The sequence below is a fragment of the Mauremys reevesii genome, linkage group 5, assembly GCF_016161935.1.
Source record: "Mauremys reevesii isolate NIE-2019 linkage group 5, ASM1616193v1, whole genome shotgun sequence".
Classification (NCBI taxonomy): Eukaryota; Metazoa; Chordata; order Testudines; family Geoemydidae; genus Mauremys; species Mauremys reevesii.
Genome location: NC_052627.1, coordinates 35,243,005 through 35,266,026, shown reverse-complemented (window position 1 = coordinate 35,266,026; position 23,022 = coordinate 35,243,005). Strand labels below are relative to the sequence as shown.

Sequence of the window (23,022 nt, the reverse complement as noted above, 5' to 3'; positions counted from 1 at the left end):
CTTCTCAATGAGATACACAGCATTTGTTTTAGCTCTAGAGGGGCACTAGATAATGAACTGTAAATTCACATGATTGTTAAAGCTATTTAACGGTTTCTGTGGGGTCCTTGATCTCTGAATAATTGGATTCATGGTAACTTTACAGGAGGAGAACTACAAAAACAACCAGTAACATTTCTAAAAAAGCTCTAAAACCTATACACAGTGTATGATGAGATGGGGTCGTATGAAGGTTTTACTGGTACTTGTTCACTGGTGGCACTCATGGGTCTGTGGCTGTAGTGGAGGTGTATTGCCTCTTTGAGACTAAAGGAGTCCCCAGAGCCACATCTCATTGAGGTGATTTTTCTGCAAACAGAAGCAAGGGACAAAGGTGTGATTGGAAAAGCAATTCCAAGGTGGCTACTATCTTTACGTAGGGCCCAATAAAGGAGTCTTAAATGTGGAAAGGGCAAGACTCCTTTCTCTCTCAGCCAGACAGCTGGAATCCTGGGAAAGGTAGTCCCCAGGCTGATGGGGCTTCACAGCAGAGTAGCAAAGCAGAGTTTTCTGTGTTTACAAAAACCAAAAAAAGAATAAAACTTTCCTCGCAAACTTTACTATAGAACATAATTGTATAAATAACTTAATACACCCCAACATCTATCAATCCATTGTTTCAATTTCATTTCAACCTGTAGAATTTACCTGTGTTACTTAAAAGAAAAAAATACCCTTAATTTAAAATGGTGATTTATTTATATTGCATTATATCAAAGTTGAAGATTACATACGGGGCATGACATATTTGCCAAAGGCTGTCAAGCAAACCGGTATATCAGAATAATTTCCAACAATGTATGTGCCTTGTGGCTCTTGTCCCAAACCCACTGAAATTAATGAAGACTCCCAGGGATTTCAATGGACCTTGGATAAGGTCCTTTAAAAATGACCAAAAACATCCTTGCTAAAAGGCTGATGATTATACATTTTCTTTAGTGACCAAGTAAATATTTCATTGTATAGAAACATTGGACAAGATGAAGTACTGTGTTTACACTTCAGTTTTATACCTGTGTATAGCAGAGTCACACTGGAATAAGACAGGAATAATGATCACACTGGAATAAGACAGGAATAATCCAGTGGTGAATGAAGTTCATCATGTTTAATCTAATCACATCAAAGAGCTACAATCGGCCCATAACTTAGTTTCATGCTCAGCTAATGCATCTCTCTCAACAGATATACTTTATAGGGCTCCAACCAGAGAATAAGCCATTTATGGGAGATCTCAAAGGTGTTAGCTACTCTTCCTGGCAAATACTACCACTCCTCCATCTCTAGCCAAAGTTCAAGATTTCATCCATATTTTGTTGCAATTTGAAAATCCAGTGTCACTTTCCAGTTTTCATTATCAGTTTGCCATCATATTTAATAAAGTTTTATCAGCTGCTCAAAGGATGGGACTTTCCCATCTCCAAGGAAAGAAAGCAAGTGGTGGCTCTTACATCTTACTCTGCAGTAGGTACTATGGAAAGCAAGCAGCAGTGATCTCCAAAGCTACAGCTAAACAACTTAACAGATCAGTTCATAGCATCCATGTATGTGGTGATCCATCTGCTTTGAACAGCTGCTGAAGGATTGCTGAGATCTGAAACATATGCATCTGTGTTAAGCTGGAGCTCACATCAGTTGTTATATTTCTATTAGCCAATGGAGGCTAGGGCTCTTTCTTACTCTATTCTTGGAGAATCTAGTCCAAGTTAGAACCATTTTCTGCTGGAAGTGCATAAGGCTAGGTAATAGTGCCTGCTCGCCTCTAAGAGCTGATTTTGAACTGTGCTGACAGCAGCCTGGATTGATCTTGGACTCTTGTATGATTTTTTTCATTAAACTTTGGTGTTAAAATTTGTGGGCCAAATTTTCCTCTTAATTTTCATGCAAGCAAAACCATCATCTTTAGTGGATTTGTACAGGGTGTAAATGATAGCAAAATTTGGACCAGTAGGCATTAAAAGAACACCAAATAGGTAGTTTGAGATTCCTCAACAGACAGTAGAGGTAAACCAGACAGAAACATTGGACTCACCAGACCATAACAAACCCACTGTCCATCTAGTCTGTCATCTACCTTCAGCCATGGCCAGTACCTAATGATTCAAAGATGAAACCTCCACACCAGCCAGTTGTACTGAGTGACTCATGTGCTGTTGGGGTTACAGTGACATGGAATCCACTTGCCCATTTAGCTAAGGGTGGCTCCAGGGCTCACACACAGCTGTAATCCCACAGGGATCACATGTTCCAAGAGTCACCTCACTACTGGCAGCAACCCAGTTCTAAGGACTCTACTCATATTTAGTTGCTGTGAGAACAGACTGTTCTGGGAAACATGTATATTTCACAGTGGAGGATCAGTGAGAGAACATAATCTTCATTTATCGTTGTTGATACAATTTATTCAGCGTGGGCGAAATTCACTCCTGTATAGAGGGATGGCCAAGGTACTGTTATGAGCTGGGTGAAACAGAGTTAAAAGCTCCTTGAGACTGGGCATGAATACACTCTTCAATTACCAATACTGTCAGGATAAATTAATCACAAGCCCCCCGCCCAAGACAAAAGTGGTTCTCATCCTGCCCAAGAGTTTGGGCAGAGGTGTTTTGCTGAGCATTGTCTGGGTGTGTGAGTGCATGTGTTGGGTCAGGGTGAAGGGGAAAGGCAGAACATGCAGAAACACAGAGGAGAGAGACACACACACACACACTCAGGGGCAGACCACAAAAGTCACTGTAGGTGCAGTTGAAAGCACAGCATGGGACCCTGGAAGAAACCTGGGGAGAGGTTATTTGGGTCAGGAGTGCTGCCGGAAAAGAAGCTTGGGCCTGTGAGCAATAGAAACTATTTCTTGTTACTTTGATTCCTACTGCATTCAGAGAGACACAGGACTTGGTACATTCTTTGTAAATAAAACTGCATCAAAGAAATACCTGAGGGTATGTCTACATTTAAAACACTGCAGCTGCGCCACTGGAGCACTTCAGCATGGACAGTACTTACGCCGATGGGAGGGGTATTCGCATTGGCATAGGTAATCCACCTCCCCGAGAGGTGGTAGCTAGGACAACAGAAGAATTCTTCTGTTGACCTAGCACTGTCTACACCGGGGGTTAGGTCATCTAGCTACATTTTTCAGGGGCAAGGATTTTTCCCACCCCTGAGAGATGTAGCTATGCCAATGTAAGTTCCTAATGTAGATCAGGTCTCAGTGTCACTAATTTTAACTCTGAACTGGAACGACCTATTAGACCCTGAATTTTTGGCTAGCTGCTCAGGTCAGAAGTAGGGATGTAAAATATCAAATGGTTAAACTGTTATCCGGTAAGTATTAGTATTACCATTAACCCACCCTAACTGTTAAACCCCGGCGTGCTGGCTGGAGCGGCTCCAGCCCTTTAATGGGTCAGCCAGTTAAATGATATAATTTTTATCGTTTGAACAGCTAGCTATTTAAACAATATTTACATCCCTAGTCAGAAGGGGTACTTATGCCTTGCTTCAAACCTGATGTAAAGCCCATTGCAGTTATTTAGAAAGAATCCCATTAACTTCAGTGGGCTTTGGATCAGGCCCTTAAGCTTATACTGAGGGCTGAAGTGGGCAAAAAGTTGTTCACAGGCCCTCTGCACTGGACCCCGCGTGAGCCTAAAGAGGCAACCTAAGGAGGAGATTCTCTTAATTCAATCTGTAATTTCCTTTACAGTTAAATCTCAACAGCCGATTTGGGGCCTGAAGCAGTATCTAAGCCTTGTGTCTAATACACAGTATTTGGATCTCCTACACAGATGGAGATCTTGTGCCAATCCTCCAAAGAGGCTGACTCATTCAGATATAGCCAGTGCTTATAAATGGAAGAGCTGCACTGAGCCTGCTAAAGATTTGGGGTTTGATAAAACCCATAACTCAGATCTATAAGAGACTTAATTTGATGTAGGAAGTAGAAGGAGACAGTGTAAATCTGAGTTCTCTGCTTATTACAATGCCAATGTTCTGTAATAGAATCCCCTGTTGGTTCCTCTTGGGCACTCAGTGATCCAGATCTGCCCTTCCCACTGACACATCACTGCAGTAATTCATCATGTGCCTATTCCGCCAGCTGCAGAAAAGATTTCTGCATGCTTAACAGGAGGAGGCTGAATTCACAGCAAAGCATCACAGCAGAGAAAGCAGGTTGCTGCTGTAAAACAGAGTCACATCATCGTTTAATGGGTCTGTTGTCAACAGTTGATTATAAATAAGATTTTAAAGGGATGCCTTACCAGCCGTCATCCAAGTGGAGTCTGATGTTGCCGTCACAGAACTCCCTAGCAGTGATTCAGTTTTCCCTGCTGATATTTTGGTAGGATAAATGACAGTATGTTAACCACTGTTCTCAACACATATTTGTCAAAGGAATAATCAGCAGGAAAGCAAGGGGGAAAACTAGAGCTGTTCTGTAAACCTGCTTTCTGAGCATCAGGTTTTGCCTACTACTTGTGTCCAATAGCCCTTCATTTTCTTTTAATGAACTGAAATTTTACATATATGCTCCCTTGATCTCAGGGTGAATTACCACTTATCTTATATACAATCCACATGCATTTCAGTTTTTCCACATAGTGCACTTAATTTCCCTCCCTGCAGGCTGCTAGCTAACTAGTTTTAGACTAGATATTAGAATCACATCAAATAAGCCAAAAATGATTGTGAAGTGCAGAGAACATCAAAACCAAAATGATCTGTGTGTAAAAAATGGCAGGGCTCCAAGTGGCAGGGCTTTATAAGTAAGAAGATCACATAATAAGCACCACCCATTAAGTTGCAGACAGGATGAGGGTGTGTTGGGTGGACAGGGAAAATCATATCAGTTGAAATAGTCCTGAATTAAAATGTCAGCACTCATTTCAATTCAAATACCTACAAATTTTGAGGCCCTATATCTTTGGGCCTTTTCCAGCTCAAGGCCATCTCTATGTATTAATGTATGTTTTGCTTATGGAATATACCACTCACCAGACTTCCCTCACTTTCTTTCTTCCTTATTGCTTCACAATATTAAAGAGGTTTCCAAGCCTAGCCTACTCCAGGATATCAATACTGGCCACCACCTGGAACTAAGCTGCACAGACAGGAATGCTTTTCCTCATCAGCATTTCCTCACATGCCAGGAGCCCTACCTGTCGGTATGTTTTAGTTCCAGATGGCTGTGCTGCACTGATACCCTTGAGTCAGGAACCTCTATCAAACCGAAAAGAGCCACAGTAGTGATTTTTGCTTAGGGCTTTTGACACTTTCTCCCACACTTCAACAGCTTCTGCACTGGGGATGTTTTAGCCGGTTGTTCACCCATGCTTTCTGCAATAACAGCACCTGAATGGCTGGTCAAAATATAGTGGAGAAGGAAGACCAAACACATTGGACTGTTCAAAAAAAGGCGAAGCCTGAATTTTGATGCATACAGAATCTGAAGCTGTAACTGACAAGTAAAAGAGAGGACTAATTTTCAGGCCCAAAGGGTGGGGACTGGGAGTAATATTGTCACTGTTGTTAATATTGTTAAAATTGTTACTCTTCCCTAGCCTAAATTATTCTTTGAAGCAGTTAAATCCATTAAATTATAGAACACAGATTTATGTAAGAAAAAGAAGCCTTGGTGACTTATACCATTTAAAACTAGACTCGACAACATTTTGGAGAATATGCTGGGAAGCCATCACGCACTATTAGGGTGCTGGACTACACGACCAAATAAATATTTCCATGTTTAAGTTCTATGATAACTTTAAAAAGGAAGATTTTAAAGGCCCCAATTCAGTGAAGCACTTAAGCAAGTGATATGGTAAAGTCCTTTCCTATTTGGTAAAGCATCTAAGCCTATGTAAAAAGTGCACCCTTCAGTGTTTTGCTGAAACAGGGCCAAAGTATTATTCTAGCTTTGAAAAGTAATGGTGAAAATGGCACCTTCTTACTCAATAGATCTGCTCAGAGTCGCATCTATTTACTTTAAGGACAAAAGTTTGTACTGAATTTAACTCCCTTTTCAGTCAACACAGCTGAGGGAGAGGCAGCTGGTTTCTATTCCTGCTTGTTTGTAACAGGGTCAGCTCTGCAGCACCCTGCCTCCATTTTCCTCTCAAAGCTCCTTAATAAATGCCACACTGATCTGTTTTGAGCCAGTACTAGAACTGTGTAAAATCTAGGCTTTATTGTTTACATATGGGAATGCTATTCTGGGACCACTCTGATCACTTTATATGGTCATGTCTTGATTATCCACTTTCTTTTAAAAAACAGACAAACCAAAGACCTTATCATCCCACCTCCTCAAATTACAAGGGTGTTCAAATCCAGTGCATTGGTTCAAAGCCATCTCTCCCATAAAAATAAAACATTTTAGTGTCTGAGCCACTGGAGTAGGACTTCATTATGGAGAGGTTTACTGTGGAATGAAGTATCTGAGAAGTAAACTTAATAGCTAAGAGAACACTTGCTCTCAAATCCCTAATTTTACCACCATAACTACATTGTTTGTGCTCTCTACTGTTCCACACTATTGTTTAGAAATGCAGCCTCCAATGGGTTCAGCAGTTGGTCAGCAAAAGTTATCACTTATCACTACTAGTTTTGTCACTTGCTTCTGTTATTGATGATGGTGATGTAGTGACCTGTGTTGGTTGTTGTGAAGAGCTGGTCTGGGAAACTGGTTCCCAGATAACATTTGAAACAACTGAAAGAAAGAACATTCAAGTTCTTTATTCCCCACCCCCCCGTAAACACATGTAGCTTCTCTATCACATATCTCTAGGCCCACTTGCATTAATAGCTTTTTTAAAACACCATAATTCATCTAAATTGACAACATCGGCAATACTGAAAGAACTCCCCTCTCCACACAGAAAACCAGCAAACCAGAATACACCACCCATGCTCCCTAATAGGCTTTTCCTTAGTGGAGCAAGTTATCTAAATACATGGGGTAAAATCCTAGCTCCACGGAAGACAATGACAAAACTACCATTGATTTCAAAGGGGGCTGGATTTCACCCATTAACTTGGCAGCATATGAGGGCTGCTTTAGAGTGCCCCTGTGACATTTGGGGGTTTTATCTGGGATTTCCCACTCTGGTGTAGGCAAAGAACTGGAGAGAGAAGATGATGATGAGAAGGAGTGGCGGATTGGGCAATATGGATTGGGCAATTCCTGTGCTGGGTAGTTGAGCAACAAATGGAGTTAAAGAAACCCCTTCAGGCGTTTCAGATGACCCAGTGCACTGAGAGATAATCCTTATTTTCCTGGCCAACAGAACAACAAAGCCTATAGCAATTTATTGCAGGCCAATTGCAGGTGCAGCAACAGCTCCTAGAGAAGCTGTTGAGTCCCTCAATAGGGAGTGATATCTAAGTGATGGACACAGGCTTGGGCAAAATGGGCCCAGTGAATGATCCCAATGGCTTTTTGTTTATGTTTGAGAAGGTGGCTTTGGGAGCAGGCTGGGAAAAGACGGTAGGGGGCTTCCGATTAGTTCCCTATCTCTCAGGAGAAGCTCAAGCTGCCTACATGGTGCTGAACAAGCTGCGGATTAGGATACCATAAAGGCAGCCATTTTAGATCACATGAGTCTGTTGGCAGGATGAAACAGGCAAAGGTTTCAAGCAGCAAGCTGCATTGCACAAAAGTTATTAGACTGGACCACTAGGCCAGGTGACCAAAGACCATTATTTTGGAACAGCTGTTGCAGAGTCTCCCTGAGGTCACCAGGGTTTGATGCAGGGGCACCAACCTGCTACTTTAGAAGCTGCCATTAAACTCACTGTGGAGTTCACGGAGGCTGTAGTCCCTAGTAAAACAAACTGTCCATGTAAAGGGCATGACCCAGAGAGGAAAAGTGGGGAACAACCAACTATAAGGGTGGGGGGGAGAGGAAGGAAACCCTGCCCAAAAACTGTCAAATTATTTGTTACCAGTGTTGGGGCTCAAGACATCTGAAGAGGGACTACCCCTACATGGACTGTAATCTTGCTGAGTTCTGTGGGTGGATGGAACCTTTGGGAAGCAGTCAAAACAATTGTGTACCGGCTCCATGAGAGTTGGTGCGGGGGAGCAATGAGGGGCAAGGCCTTGTAGATTCTGACACAGGGTGCTCATTGGTTAGGAGAGACGAGATGAAGCCCTACTGGATGAAGCCGGGGAAAAGACTGAAACTAACGTGCATTCATGGGGAAGGGAAAGTCTGTCCAGTAGCCAGGATGTCTCTGGAGATTTGGGGAGCATTTTGGTGGAAGCAGGGGCAGATGGTCAGGACATGGCCCAAACCTGTGTTAACTGCAAAACATTTGAGCCCTTTTCCTTTGAGGAAGAAGAGAGATGCCCAGAGAAGCAAATGGCTAGAGAGGGAAGGACTGGAGCAGGTGAGACGACAAGAAAGAGGCCAAGAAACCAAAGGAAGAAACAGGACAGACTAGACAAGAAACAAGCTAAGAACCAAATTCCTGGGGGAGAACCCCAAGGTAAAGGGGTATGAAAAGGGGGAAGAAGTAGAAGCAGATGAGTTAGATGAAGACGGCGAAAGGCAGGGCAAAAATGTTGAGGGCCGGAGAGATCCAGAAGCAAGGGCAACAGCTTATTGACATCCAGGGTAAGGTGGGTAATATTGTAGATAGGGGACTTCAAAAGTGGGCAAAAAGTCTGATGCAAAAGGTTGCCCATGGTGTGAAGACAGATGGGCAGACACTGAGAGGAAGAGGCTGCCCCTCCATCAGAATGTACCTTTTACAGATGGAAAATGGAGAGAGCGTCTATAAAGATTTGAGAGAGCCAGGTTAAAGAAATCTTGCACATGGGAGGGGACAGCAGCCCCTAGAGGAAAGAAAGGGCCCAGGGAGGAAACATTTTTTTAAAGGGGGAGAGGGGAGGTAAATGACAGAATGGGAGTAGCCTATGACTGGCTCACATTGGCCAAATTGGGAGATAATTTATTAGGACTGGATGATTAACCAGTTAAAGGGATTCAGGTCATCGGCTGGGGCTGTTAAATGGGAGAGAGGGAGGCTGGAAGAAGGGCAAAGAAGCTCAGGATCTCAGAGAGGTGAGACCTCTTATTCCCCCACCCTGTGCCATCGGGGTATGTTGAAGCTTGAAAAAAGCCTTAAGGTGACGAGACACGAAGCTGCATAAGACATAAATGAAGTACACTGTGGTGAATTTACATAAGTCTGTGTGAGGACTGCTTGCAAAGGGAAATCCAGGGTGAGGAGCCCACCCTGTGACACTTATATTGATTTTAAACCTAATGTAACACCGCAGAATTCATTGCAGCTGTTCATGATCAGAATCAGGCCCTTGATGTTTACTGAAGTGAAAGACTTACAGTTGGCAAGGGAAAGGCATATTGCAGACTGTAACTTTGCCAATGTAACTCAACTCCAGCTAGCTACAATACCACCTGTTATTGCAACCTTAGGTCTCTCTGGAGCACAGACTGCCAACTGTACCGGATTTTATGATCTGAGAAATTTTCCTCATAGGGGGTCCAATCCTGAAGTCCTTAGGCAAAATTTCAATGAGAATGCATCTCACTGATAGTTTTAGCTGACCAGGGACTGAATGGCGACTTCAGGAGTGGACCCTGCATTTGGAAAGACTCCAAGTAAGAAGGAAAAAAGATATATGTTAAAATAGGTTAAAATGAAAAGCAGTACGTTTCTGGGGGGTGGGTGGGAAGGGGGGAGCTCTGCTCTCACTGACACTGGTGTAAATCAAAAGTAACTATTTGCTTCAGTGGAGATATGACTTTTTATTTACATTGGTGAGAGAGCAGAATTAGACCCAGTGTTTGCACCCATGTAAATAGATAAGACATCATCTGGAGGACTGATTAATATTTATTCTTTGGAGATTCTGGGATTGCTTACCCTAGGGAAAAAACAAAACAAAACCAACTTGGGAATTAAAAATAGCTCTGGTCATGGGGGTGGTAGGATCAGATGAACAAGTTAAGTGTCCTTTGTCCTATTTGAAATCCACAGGACTGATTGACAGGATGCTCAATTGGGCAACATAAATAGTCTGAGCTAATTAGTAAAATGAACTCAGTAGGTTGCAGCAGTCAGTCTGACTACTGACCAGTAATGCTGGATGTCTTCTGCAGGCTGAATTTTTCTGAGAGGAGGGGAGAATGTTTAGTGAAAATGTTCAGCTGTTTCCAAGAACAAGCCTAGGGAAATAGTTTTGTTGTTTTGCTCATGTTAAAAAATTCTGGTAATCTTTTCTTTAATCAGCTGTAGCACCCTTAATCTTCGGAGCAAGGACTTGAAATTTGGCAGGGAATGGCTGTTTTCTCAAGGATGTGCCTTTTTCCATCCTCATGAAAATTCACCAAAACTTGGCCTTTGAAAAAAAATCACAGTTCATACATGCTTAATAGAGATTTCTTCAGTTTTAGCAGCTAAAATCTCTGAAGATTCCATCCTCACTAGATAATCCATCCCTTCACAGCTTCTAAGGATGACAGACTTTGTTTTTTCAGTTTGCTTTTTTTAAAAAGCAAAGAAATTGCATTAAAATACCCTACATTAAAAGAACGTTATTAGGATTGCAAAATTAAGCCCTCAAAAGTTAGGAAATGCCAAAATTAAGGTTGCCACTACAACCTTAATTCATCCCCCCTTGTGCATATGCATTATGATACAGTCTTTAACTGCCTGATCACACAGTATTTTTTTCCACAGAACTCCTATGTCATTCAGTGCATATGCTGGACTTGTGTTAGGGACAAATCAGAGTTGTGTAGTGAAGGAAACTGTTGTCCGTGGGACCCCTGCGCATCCATCCTGTGCAACAAACAAGGCAGGAATCCAGTGGAGAAAATAGTATGCAGTCATGTAATTAAAGACTATATTATAACGCATACGCACGATTAAGGTTGTACAGGCAGCTCGGAGGAGTTCAGCACAATTTTCTACTGACATTTATATTCCAAAACCAAAAAAACATCATCTTTAAATGCATGCTCAAGTTTGTGGTGTAGAGAATCTCTCTCATTGTCTCATATGCACAGCAGGTGATAGAGACCGCTGAATCCCAGGCAAAGTGAAAACATTGAGAGCTTACCTGAGACATTTGTATTACTGTTTATAGTAATGGTTGAATCACTGGAAACTGAAAAGTAATATAAAGGATTGTGTTAGTGCAGACATCTTCCAGGTCTGTTTGGTGCTAAAATATGAAAGTTAATAATGTGCATACAAAGCATTTGTAACATTTAGGATCCTAATGCTTTCCCTTATGTTTCCAAAGATGTGCAGGATTTAGCTATACCACTCTGGCCTGGTCTATGCTGGGGGTGGAGGGTCGATCTAAGATATGCAACTTCAGCTACAAGAATAGCGTAGCTGAAGTTGACGTATTTTAGATCGACTTAGAATCACTTACTTCGCATCCTCGCGGCGTGGAATCGACTGCTGCCGCTCCCCCTCAACTCCGCTTCCACCTCTCACCGTGGTGGAATTCCGGTGTCGATGGCAGAATGATTGGGGATCAATTTATAGCATCTACACTAGACGTGATAAATCGATCCTCGATAGATCGATCACTACCCGCTGATTAGTACAAGGCCTGATACTATTCAACATTTTCATGAATGATCCGAAAGCAGATATATCATCACAGCTGAGAGAATTTGTGGATAACACAAAGATTGGTGTTATGATGGGGCCAGGGTAAGCATACAGAGCTATTTGATCACATGATAAACTGGGTCCATTTGGATAAAATGCATTTTAATAAAACCAAATGAAAAGTTATTCACCTAAGAACAAGCAATACAGGCCAAGTCTACAGAATGGGGGTCTGTATCTTAGAAAGCAATAACTTAGAAAAGGATTTATGTATGGGTCATAGTAGTCAAGCATCTCCACATGAGCTCCCAGTGCGATGCCATGGTAAAAAGGGCTAATGAGATCCTTGGATGTATAAAAAGGGAAGTAGTAAGTAGGGATGTGATTTTACTTCTGAATACAGCATTGGTGAGACCAAATCTCGAATAGCATATATAGTTCTGGTGTCCACATTGTAAAAAAGATATTAAAAAATTGGAAAGTGTGCATTACAAAGCCACAGAAATGGATTGAGTGCTGGAGAAAATGCCTTAAAGTGAGAGATTTAAAGAGCTTATTAAAAAGAACGTTGTATGGTGACTTGATTATAGTGTGTAAACGCCTTCATGGGAAGAAAATACCAGGTATTAAAGGGTTCTTTAATCTAGCAGAGAAAGGGATAAAGAGAACTAAAGGCTGGAAAGAATAGTAAATATAGCAGGCGACCAGCCTGGCTTAACAGTGAAATCTTTGCTGATCTTAAACACAAAAAAGAAGCTTACAAGAAGTGGAAGATTGGACAAATGACCAGGGAGGAGTATAAAAATATTGCTCAGGCATGCAGGAGTGAAATCAGGAAGGCCAAATCACACTTGGAATTGCAGCTAGCAATGGATGTTAAGAGTAACAAGAAGGGTTTCTTCGGGTATGTTAGCAACAAGAAGGTCAAGGAAAGTGTGGGCCCATTACTGAATGAGGGAGGCAACCTAGTGGCAGAGGATGTGGAAAAAGCTAATGTAAGCATTGCTTTTATTTTTTTGCCTCTGCCTTCACAAACAAGGTCAGCTCCCAGACTACTGCACTGGGGAGCACAGTACAGGGAGGAGGTGACCAGCCCGCTGTGGAGAAAGAAGTGGTTCAGGACTATTTAGAAAAGCTGGACGAGCACAAGTGCATGGGGCCAGATGCACTGCATCCGAGGGTGCTAAAGGAGTTGGCGGATTTGACTGCCATTGGCCATTATCTTTGAAAACTCAGGGTGATCGTGGGAGGTCCCGGATTACTGGAAAAAGGCTAATATAGTGCCCATCTTTTTAAAAGGGAAGGAGGAGGATCCGGGCAACTACAGGCCAGTCAGCCTCACCTCAGTCCCTGGAAAAATCATGGAGCAGGTCATCAAAGAATCAATTCTGAAGCACTTAGAGGAGAGGAAAGTGAACAGGAACAGGCAGCACGGATTCACCAAGGGCAAGTCATGCCTGACTAACCTAATTACCTTCTAAGACGAGATAACTGGCTCGGTGGATGAGGGGAAAGTAGTGGACGTGACTTTAGCAAAGCTTTTGATACTGCCTCCCACAGTATTCTTGCCAACAAGTTAAAGAAGTATGGGCTGAAAGAATGGACTATAAGTTGGATAGAAAGCTGGCTAGATAGTCAGGCTCAACAGGTAGTGATCAATGGCTCCATGTCTAGTTGGCAGCCTGTATCAAGCGGAGTGCCGCAAGGGTCGGTCCTGGGGCTGGTTTTGTTTAATATCTTCATTAATGAACTGGAGGATGGCGTGGATTGCACCTTCAGCAAGTTTGCAGATGACACTAAACTGGGAGGAGTGGTAGATACGCTGGAGGGTAGGGATAGGATACAGAGGGACCTAGACAAATTAGAGGACTGGGCCAAAAGAAATCTGATGAGCTTCAACAAGGAAAAGTGCAGAGTCCTGCACTTGTTACGGAAGAATCCCATGCACTGCTACAGATTAGGCCGCAGTTGTGTAGAAAAGAACCTAGGGGTTACAGTGAACAAGAAGCTGGATATGAGTCAACAGTGTGCCCTTGTTGCCAAGAAGGCTAACAGCATTCTGGGCTATATAAGTAGGACCATTACCAGCATATCGAGGGACATGATTGTTCGCCTCTATTTGGCATTGGTGAGGCCTCATCTGGGGTGCGGTGTCCAGTTTTGGGCCCCACACTACAAGAAGGATGTGGGAAAATTGGAAAGAGTTCAGCAGAGGGCAACAAAAATGATTAAGGGGCTGGAGCACATGACTTATGAAGAGAGGCTGAGGGAACTGGGATTGTTTAGTCAGCAGAAGAGAAGAATCAGGGGGGATTTAATATCTGCTTTCAACAACCTGAAAGGGGGTTCCAAAGATGATGGATCTAGACTGTTCTCAGTGGTAGCAGATGACAAAACACGGAGTAATGGACTCAAGTTGCAGTGGAGGTGGTTTAGGTTGGATATTAGGAAAAACGTTTTCACTAGGAGGGTGGTGAAACACTAGAATGGGTTACCTAGGGAGGTGGTGGAATCTCCTTCCTTAGAGGTTTTTAAGGTCAGGCTTGACAAAGCCCTGGCTGGGATGATTTAGTTGGGGATTGGTCCTGCTTTGAGCAGAGAGTTGGACTAGATGACTCCCGAGGTCCCTTCCAACCCTGATATTCTATTATTCTATGGAAGCTGAAGCCAGAAAAAATTCAAATGAGAAATGAGCCACATATTTTTAAACAGTAAGGGTGATTAATCATTGGAACAAGCTACCAAAGGATGCATCTATTGAGGTCTTCAGATCAAGACTGGATGCTTTTCAGGATAATATGCTTTAGCCAAACACAAGTGATTGGACTCAATACAGGGGTAGCTGAATGAAATGTAATGGCCTTTACTATATACTCGGTCAGATAAAAAGATCAAATGGTCCCTTGTTGTCTTAAACTTCAAGAATCTATGAAACATCATTGATTAATGTGTCTGTTCTAAACAGATTATAAATAGGATTATAAAAGGATGTAGTCTTACCTGCAGTTGACTGAATGCTCTTGGATGGTGGAGTCATAGATGAATTTTCTTGTGCTGATATTTTGATAAAAGAAACACTATTAGTCAGTTAACCACTGTTCTGAACAGATGTTGTCAAAGGAATAATCAACAATCAAACAAGGGAGGAAAAGTGGAGTCATTCTGCAGAGCAGCTCTCTTTGCGCAGCTGGTAATATTTCCTTTGATGGTTTATGGATTAACCTTATCTTTTAAAAACTGACAATTGTTTTGTGCATTTTGTGACTCCAAGAAACATTTTGATCTCTTTTGGAGTGTGTTTTCTAACAGCTTCCTTAAAGACTCCTGCAAATTTTGCAAGTGCATCTATTTTGTGCATTCAGTTACCTGTGAAAAGATGCCTCTGCAAATTTTGCTTGCATAATTAAGAAGTTTGTTTCAAACTTTGACCTCATATCTTTTCTTTTAACAGGTTTGTGTAAAGATTGTGTTCATTTGTGTAACAGCTACTAAACTACTAAAATTATAGCAACTAACTATGGGGTGTTGAATATATGTAGTCCTGGGCATATCTTGATCTGTGATATTCCTGGATTCCATTCTGAGTGGAGAAGCTTGGCTTCTTGTATTATGGCCAGATAAGTAATTGAATGAGAGTCCTTGGGAAAAACCAGGTAGGAAGCATTCAGAAGGAAACTCTTTCTTTGCTGGTCTCTTCTCTTTGAACAACATCCCAGTAGGGTGCACACTGGTATTATACTGCTTGAATCACCATCATTCTAATGAGATGTAAAATGTTAAGTAGTGAAAAATCTGCACAGCACTCTTCAGAAGGGCAAGGATATTAACCTAACTTCAACATTCTGGCCAAATCCCCAGGTGGATATAATCTGCATCCCTGAAATTCCCTCTCTCATTCAGTATCACATTCTTCTCTTCCTCTCCTAAAATTGAGATATTGTGTAGTTTTACAATATGCTTGGGAAAGATTTAGCACATTTCACCAAAAAATTGACTGCCTTTCAATCACAGTACATAAGACCAAATTCTGCCCCCCGCACCCAAGACACACCATGTGTCTGTCAGTTTGTATCTAATTGTAGAATTAGTCCAATAATTTATACAGAAACTATAATTTGTTAGATGCAGTCACCGTGTCAATAGTCTCTGATTTCCCCTGACATTTTCCACTTGGATACAGTTCTGCCATTCCCACTGATACATTATTATAGTAATTCATCAATTATTTACTCAGTCAGTTGACTTTGGGGTTCTTCTGCAGAAAAGATATGTGTCTGATTGGCAACAGCAGAACCGAATTCACAAGAAAGCATCACAAAACAGAGAAAGAGGCTGCTGTACAGAACAATGTCAAACAAACCTGATTTCATTTTTTGCTGAAATTACAAATTTGGTTAATCTGGAAAAGCTATTCCTGATTAACTATTCCTGATCAACTCCAAGTGTGGACATTCTTATTCCAGAATAAGGGTGCTTCATTCAAATTCGTTTAGTACATGGATTAAACTAAATTGAAATAAGGCACTCTTATTCTGGCATAAAAGCATCCACACTTGGAAATAGCCAGGAATAGTTAATTGGCTTTAAATACATACCCTGCCTACTTCCAAAGTAAACTTTCATGTGTAGATAAGCCCTTAGACTTTTGTAAGGCATTGACTTAGTACCACACAACATTCCAATTAAAAAATTAGCACTATAGAATACCAATAAAGCATGTGATAAGTAGCTAAATGACTGGTCTAAAAAGTTAGTTCTCAATGGGGAATCATCATCAAATGGTGTGCTTATTGTTGGGTTCCCCATGGATTAGTACAAGGCCTGATAGTATTCAACATTTTCATGAATGATCCAAAAGCAGATATATCATCACAGCAGATAGAATTTGTGGATGACACAAAGATTGGTGGTATGATGGGGCCAGGGCAATCATACAGAGTTATTTGATCACATGATAAAATGGGTCCATTCGGATAAAATGCATTTTAATATAACCAAATGAAAAGATATACACCAAGGAACAAGCATTACAGGCCATGTCTACAGAATGGGGGTGTGTATCCTAAAAAGCAATAACTCAGAAAAGGATTTATGGGTCATAGTGGTCAAGCAACTCCACATGAGCTCCCAATGCGATGCCATGGTAAAAAGGGCTTCAATGTAGAGACAGAGGAGTAGTAAGTAGGGAAGTGATTTAACTTTGGAATACAGCATTGGTGAGACCAATACTGGAACAGGATATATAGTTCTGGTGTCCACACTGTAAAAAAAAAAAGATTAAAAAATTGGAAAGTGTGCATTACAAAGCCACAGAAATGGATTGAGGGCTGGAGAAAATGCCTTAAAGTGAGAGATTTAAAGAGCCCATTAAAAAGAAAGTTGCGTGGTGACTTGATTATAATGTGTAAACGCCTTCACGGGAAGAAAATACCAGGTACTAAAGGGTTCTTCAATCTAGCAGAGAAAGGCATAAAGAGAACCAAAGGCTGGAAGCTGAAGCCAGACAAAATTCAAATGAGAAATAAGGCACACATTTTTAAACAGTAAGGGTGATTAATTATTGGAACAAGCTACCAAAGGAAGCCTCTATTGATGTCTTCAGATCAAGACTGGATGCTTTTCTGGATAATATGCTTTAGCCAAACACAAATGATTGGACTGAATACAGGGGTAGCTGGATGAAATATAATGGTCTTTACTATATACTCGGTCAGATAAAAAGATCTAATGGTCCCTTGTTGTCTTAAACTTCAAGAATCTATGAAACATCATTGATTAATGTGTCTGTTCTAAACAGATTATAAATAAGATTATAAAAGGATGTAGTCTTACCTGCAGTTGACTGAATGCTCTTGGATGGTGGAGTCATAGATGAATTTTCTTGTGCTGATATTTTGATAAAAGAAACACTATTAGTAAGTTAACTACTGTTCTGAACAGATGTCTGTCAAAGGAATAATCAACAATCAAACAAGGGAGGAAAAGTGGAGTCATTCTTCAGAGCAGCTCTCTTTGTGCAGCTGGTAATACTTTCCTTTGATGGTTTATGGATTAACCTTATCTTTTAATAACTGCCAATTGTTTTGTGCATTTTGTGACTCCAAGAAACATTTTGATCTCTTTTGGAGTGTGTTTTCTAACAGCTTCCTTAAAGACTCCTGCAAATTTTGCAAGTGCATCTATTTTGTGCATTCAGTGACCTGTGAAGAGGTACTGCTGCAAATTTTGCTTGCATAACTAAGAAGTGTATTTCAAATTTGACCACATACCTTTTCTTTTAAAATGTCATAGTTACATTTGTGTAACAGCTATTAAACTACTAAAATTGTAGGAACTAACTACGGGGTGTTTAGTATATAATCCTGGGCATATCTTGATCTCCTCTAAGTGGGCTATAATCCTGGATTCCATTCTGGGTGGAGAAGCTTGGCTTCTTGTATTATGACCAGATAAGTAATTGAATGAGAGTCTTTGGGAAAAACCACGTAGGAAGCATTCAGAAAGAAACTCTTTCTTTGCTGGTCTCTTCTCTTTGAAAAACATCCCAGTAGGGTGCACACTGGCACTATGCTGCTGGAAAGATCATCATTCAAATGAGATGTAAAACGTTAAATAGTGAAAAATCTCATAGCACTCTTCAGAAGGGCAAGGATATTAACCTAACGTCAGCATTCTGGTCAAATCCCAAAGTGGATATAATCTGCCTACCTGAAATTCCCTCTTTCATTCAATATCACATTCTTCTCTTCCTCTCCTAAAATTGAGATGTTGTGTAGTTTTACGACATGCTTGGGAAAGATTTAGCACATTTCACCAAAAAATTGACTGCCTTTCAATGACAGTACATAAGGCCAAATTCTGTCCTCTCTCTCTCTCTCTCTCTCTCACACACACACACACACACACACACACACACACACACACACACACACACACACTTTTAATACGAGTTTGTGCATGTGTTCATCTGTATGTATCTAAGAGTAGAATTAGTCCAATAATTTATACAGAAACTATAATTTGTTAGATGCAGTCACCGTGTCAATAGTCTCTGATTTCCCCTGACATTTTCCTCTTGGATACAGTTCTGCCCTTCCCACTGATACATTATTATAGTAATTCATCAATTATTTACTCAGTCAGTTGACTTTGGGGTTCTTCTGCAGAAAAGATGTGTGTCTGATTGGCAACAGCAGAACCGAATTCACAAGAAAGCATCACAAAACAGAGAAAGAGGCTGCTGTACAGAACAATGTCGAACAAACCTGATTTCATTCTTTGCTGAAATTACAAATTTGGTTAATCTGGAAAAGCTATTCCTGATGAACTATTCCTGATTAACTCCAAGTGTGGACACTCTTATTCCAGAATAAGAGTACTTTATTCAAATTAGTTTAGTACATGGATTAAACTAAATTGAAATAAGGCACTCTTATTCTGGCATAAAAGCATCCACACTTGGAAATAGTCAGGAATAGTTAATTGGCTTAAAATATGTACCCTGCCTTCTTCCAAAGTAAACTTTCATGTGTAGATAAGCCCTTAGACTTCTGTAAGGCATTTGACTTAGTACCGCACCACATTCCGATTAAAAATTAGCACTATAGAATACCAATAAAGCATGTGATAAGTAGCTAAATGACTGATCTAAAAAATTAGTTCTCAATGGGGAATCATCATCAAATGGTGTGTTTATCATGGGGTTCCCCATGGATCAGTACTAGGCCTGATACTATTCAACATTTTCATGAATGATCCGAAAGCAGATATATCATCACAGCTGATAGAATTTGTGGATGACACAAAGATTAGTGTTATGATGGGGCCAGGGCAGTCATACAAAGCTATTTGATGCATGGGTCCATTCGGATAAAATGCATTATAAGATAACCAAATTAAAAGTTATACACCTAGGAACAAGCAATGCAGGCCATGTCTACAGAATGGGGGTCTGTATCCTAGAAAGCAATAACCTAGAAAAGGATTTATCAAGGATTTATGGGTCATAGTGGTCAAGCAACTCCACATGAGCTCCAAGTGCCATGATTAAAAGGGCTAATGCGATACTTGGATGTATGAACAGGGAAGTAGTAAGTAGGGAAGTGATTCTTCTTCTGAATACTGCATTGTTGAGACCAATACTGGAACAGTATATATAGTTCTGGTGTCCAAATTGTAAAAAAAAGATATTAAAAAATTGGGAAGTGTGCATTACAAAGCCACAGAAATGGTTTGAGTGCTGGAGAAAATGCTTTAAAGTGAGAGATTTTAAGAGCTTATTCAAAAGAAGGTGTGTGGTGACTTGATTATAGTTTGTAAATGCCTTCACGGGAAGAAAATACCAGGTACTAAAGGGTTCTTCAATCTAGCAGAGAAAGGCATAAAGAGAACCAAAGGCTGGAAGCTGAAGCCAGACAAAATGCAAATGAGAAATAAGGCACACATTTTTAAACAGTAAGGGTGATTAATCATTGGAACAAGCTACCAAAGGAAGCATCTATTGATGTCTTCAGATCAAGACTGGATGCTTTTCTGGATAATATACTTTAGCCAAACACAAGTGATTGGACTCAATACAGGGGTAGCTGAATGAAATGTAATGGCCTTTACTATATACTCGGTCAGATTAAAAGAGCTAATGGTCCTTTGTTGCCTTCAACTTCAGGAATCTATGAAACATCATTGATTAATGTGTCTGTTCTAAACAGATCATAAATAAGATTATAAAAGGATGTAGTCTTACCTGCAGTTAAATGAATGGTTTTGGATGGTGGAGTCATAGATGAATTTTCTTGTGCTGATATTTTGATAAAAGAAACACTATTAGTCAGTTAACCACTGTTCTGAACAGATGTCTGTCTAAGGAATAACCAACAATCAAACAAGGGAGGAAAAGTGGAGTCATTCTACAGAGCAGTTCTCTTTGAGCAGCTGGTAATACTTTCCTTTGATGGTTTATGGATTAACCTTATTTTTTAAAAACTGACAATTGTTTTGTGCATTTTGTGATTCCAAGAAACATTTTGATCTCTTTTGGAGTGTGTTTTCCAACAGCCTCCTTAAAGACTCCTGCAAATTTTGCAAGTGCATCTATTTTGTACATTCAATGACCTGTGAAGAGGTACTGCTGCAAATTTTGCATGCAGGTCCGCCCGATCGCGGCTGCCACTGGCTGCGGTTCGCTGCTCCAGGCCAATGGGAGCTGCTGGAAGTGGCGCCGACAGAGGGACATACTGGCCACCATTTCCAGCAGCCCCCATTGGCCTGGAACAGTGAACCGCGGCCAGTGGCCCGGCATGCCGGGGCTTTCCCTAAACAAGCAGTGTCCCAAGTTTGGGAAACACTGCCCTAGGGAAAAAGAAAACAAAACCAACTTGGGAATTAAAAATAGCTCTGGTCACGGGGGTGGTAGGATCAGATGAACAAGTTAAGTGTCCTTTGTCCTATTTGAAATCCACAGGACTGATTGACAGGATGCTCAATCTGGCAACATAAATAGTCCGAGCTAATTAGTAAAATGAACTCAGTAGGTTGCAGCAGTCAGTCTGACTACTGACCAGTAATGTTGGATGTCTTCTGCAGGCTGAATTTTTCTGAGAGGAGGGGGGAATGTTTAGTGAAAATGTTCAGCCGTTTCCAAGAACAAGCCTAGGGAAATAGTTTTGTTGTTTTGCTCATGTTAAAAAATTCTAGTAATCTTTTCTTTAATCAGCTGTAGCACCCTTAATCTTCGGAGCAAGGACTTGAAATTTGGCAGGGAATGGCTGTTTTCTCAAGGATGTGCCTTTTTCCATCCTCATGAAAATTCACCAAAACTTGGCCTTTGAAAAAAAATCACAGTTCATACATGCTTAATAGAGACTTCTTCAGTTTTAGCAGCTAAAATCTCTGAAGATTCCATCCTCACTAGATAATCCATCCCTTCACAGCTTCTAAGGATGACAGACTTTGTTTTTTCAGTTTGCTTTTTTTAAAAAGCAAAGAAATTGCATTAAAATACCCTACATTAAAAGAACGTTATTAGGATTGCAAAATTAAGCCCTCAAAAGTTAGGAAATGCCAAAATTAAGGTTGCCACTACAACCTTAATTCATCCCCCCTTGTGCATATGCATTATGACACAGTCTTTAACTGCCTGATCACATAGTATTTTTTCCACAGAACTCCTGTGTCATTCAGTGCATATGCTGGACTTGTGTTAGGGACAAATCAGAGTTGTGTAGTGAAGGAAACTGTTGTCCAGGGGACCTCTTCTTCATTTGTTGTAGAAGTTGGAAGGTGTGTAGTGGATGAGGCAACTATTTGCAGGAAGAGAAAGGATGGTCCCATGGTTAAGACACCTGAATGCTGCTCTGGAAACTGGATTCTATGCCTGTCTCTGCCAGAGTTCTTGTGTGATGGCAGGCAAATCACTTAAACTAAACTTTTTACGGGCGGTTACTAATTGTGTGTTTCTCATTTACTGGCTGCTCAACTCGAGACCCTGTAGTCCAATTTGCAGAAGTGCTGAGTGCTCACAGCTGCAACTGAATTCAGTGGGAGCTGTGCTCTGACATATGAAATGCTACATAATATTAAGAACTCTGAAAGATCATGTTCTAGACAGCTCAAATTGGGTACCCAAAATTAGTGGATATTTTGACCTTAATCTCTCTGTGCCTCAGCTCCCCATCTGTAAAATACAAATAATAACACCCCTTCATCTCACATAACAGTTGTAAAGAGAGATGAATAAATGATTGTGAAGCCCTCAAATACTATAAGCCCTCAGATTGCCAGAGAAAAGCCCATAAAGAAATTAATAATTCGGTCTCCAGAGCATGATTTCAACAGTCTGCATGGGGCCATACATTGATCAATGAGGATAAAAGAAAATATTGAATAACTGCTCATCAATTGGGCAATATCCATCCTTTGCTACAAATGAGGCAGGGATCCAGTGGAAAAGATAGTATGCAATCATGTAATTAAAGACTATATCATAACGCATATGCACAATGGGACTGAATTAAGGTTGCACAGTGAAAACCTTGAGAGCTTACCTGAGACATCTGTACTACTGCTTATAGTAATGGTTGAATCACTGGAAACTGAAAAGTAATATAAAGGATTGTGTAAGTGCAGGGCTAACTTTAAAAAATTAAGGAAATTAGTTAGGGAAGTGGATTAGACTGAAGAACTTGTGGATCTAAAGGCCTGGAATTACTTCAAGTCAAAGTTGCAGAAACTATCAGAAGCCTGCATCCCAAGAAAGGGGAAACATTAATAGGCAGGAGTTGTAGACCAAGCTGGATGAGCAAGCATCTCAGAGAGGTGATTAAGAAAAAACAGAAAGCCTATAAGGAGTGGAAGATGGGAGTGATCAGCAAGGAAAGCTACTTTATT

At 40.8% G+C, this 23,022-nt stretch overlaps 1 protein-coding gene across 20 annotated transcripts in view; it reads right to left on the bottom strand.

Moving 5' to 3' along the window:
• The window catches only part of EMCN (endomucin), a 184,628-nt gene that overhangs the window by 39,568 nt on the left and 122,038 nt on the right, over positions 1-23,022 (bottom strand). For 13 of the 20 annotated variants that reach the window (XM_039542624.1, XM_039542623.1, XM_039542609.1 and 10 more), the window contains 6 exons: positions 22,680-22,727; positions 20,381-20,434; positions 17,470-17,523; positions 14,638-14,691; positions 11,132-11,179; positions 4,302-4,370 (listed from right to left, as the gene is read on the bottom strand). In XM_039542624.1, the coding sequence (XP_039398558.1) occupies positions 4,302-4,370; positions 11,132-11,179; positions 14,638-14,691; positions 17,470-17,523; positions 20,381-20,434; positions 22,680-22,727 (327 nt within the window). The remainder of the gene's footprint in view (positions 1-4,301; positions 4,371-11,131; positions 11,180-14,637; positions 14,692-17,469; positions 17,524-20,380; positions 20,435-22,679; positions 22,728-23,022) is intronic. The other 7 variants (XM_039542610.1, XM_039542615.1, XM_039542617.1 and 4 more) reach the window with 3 other exon arrangements.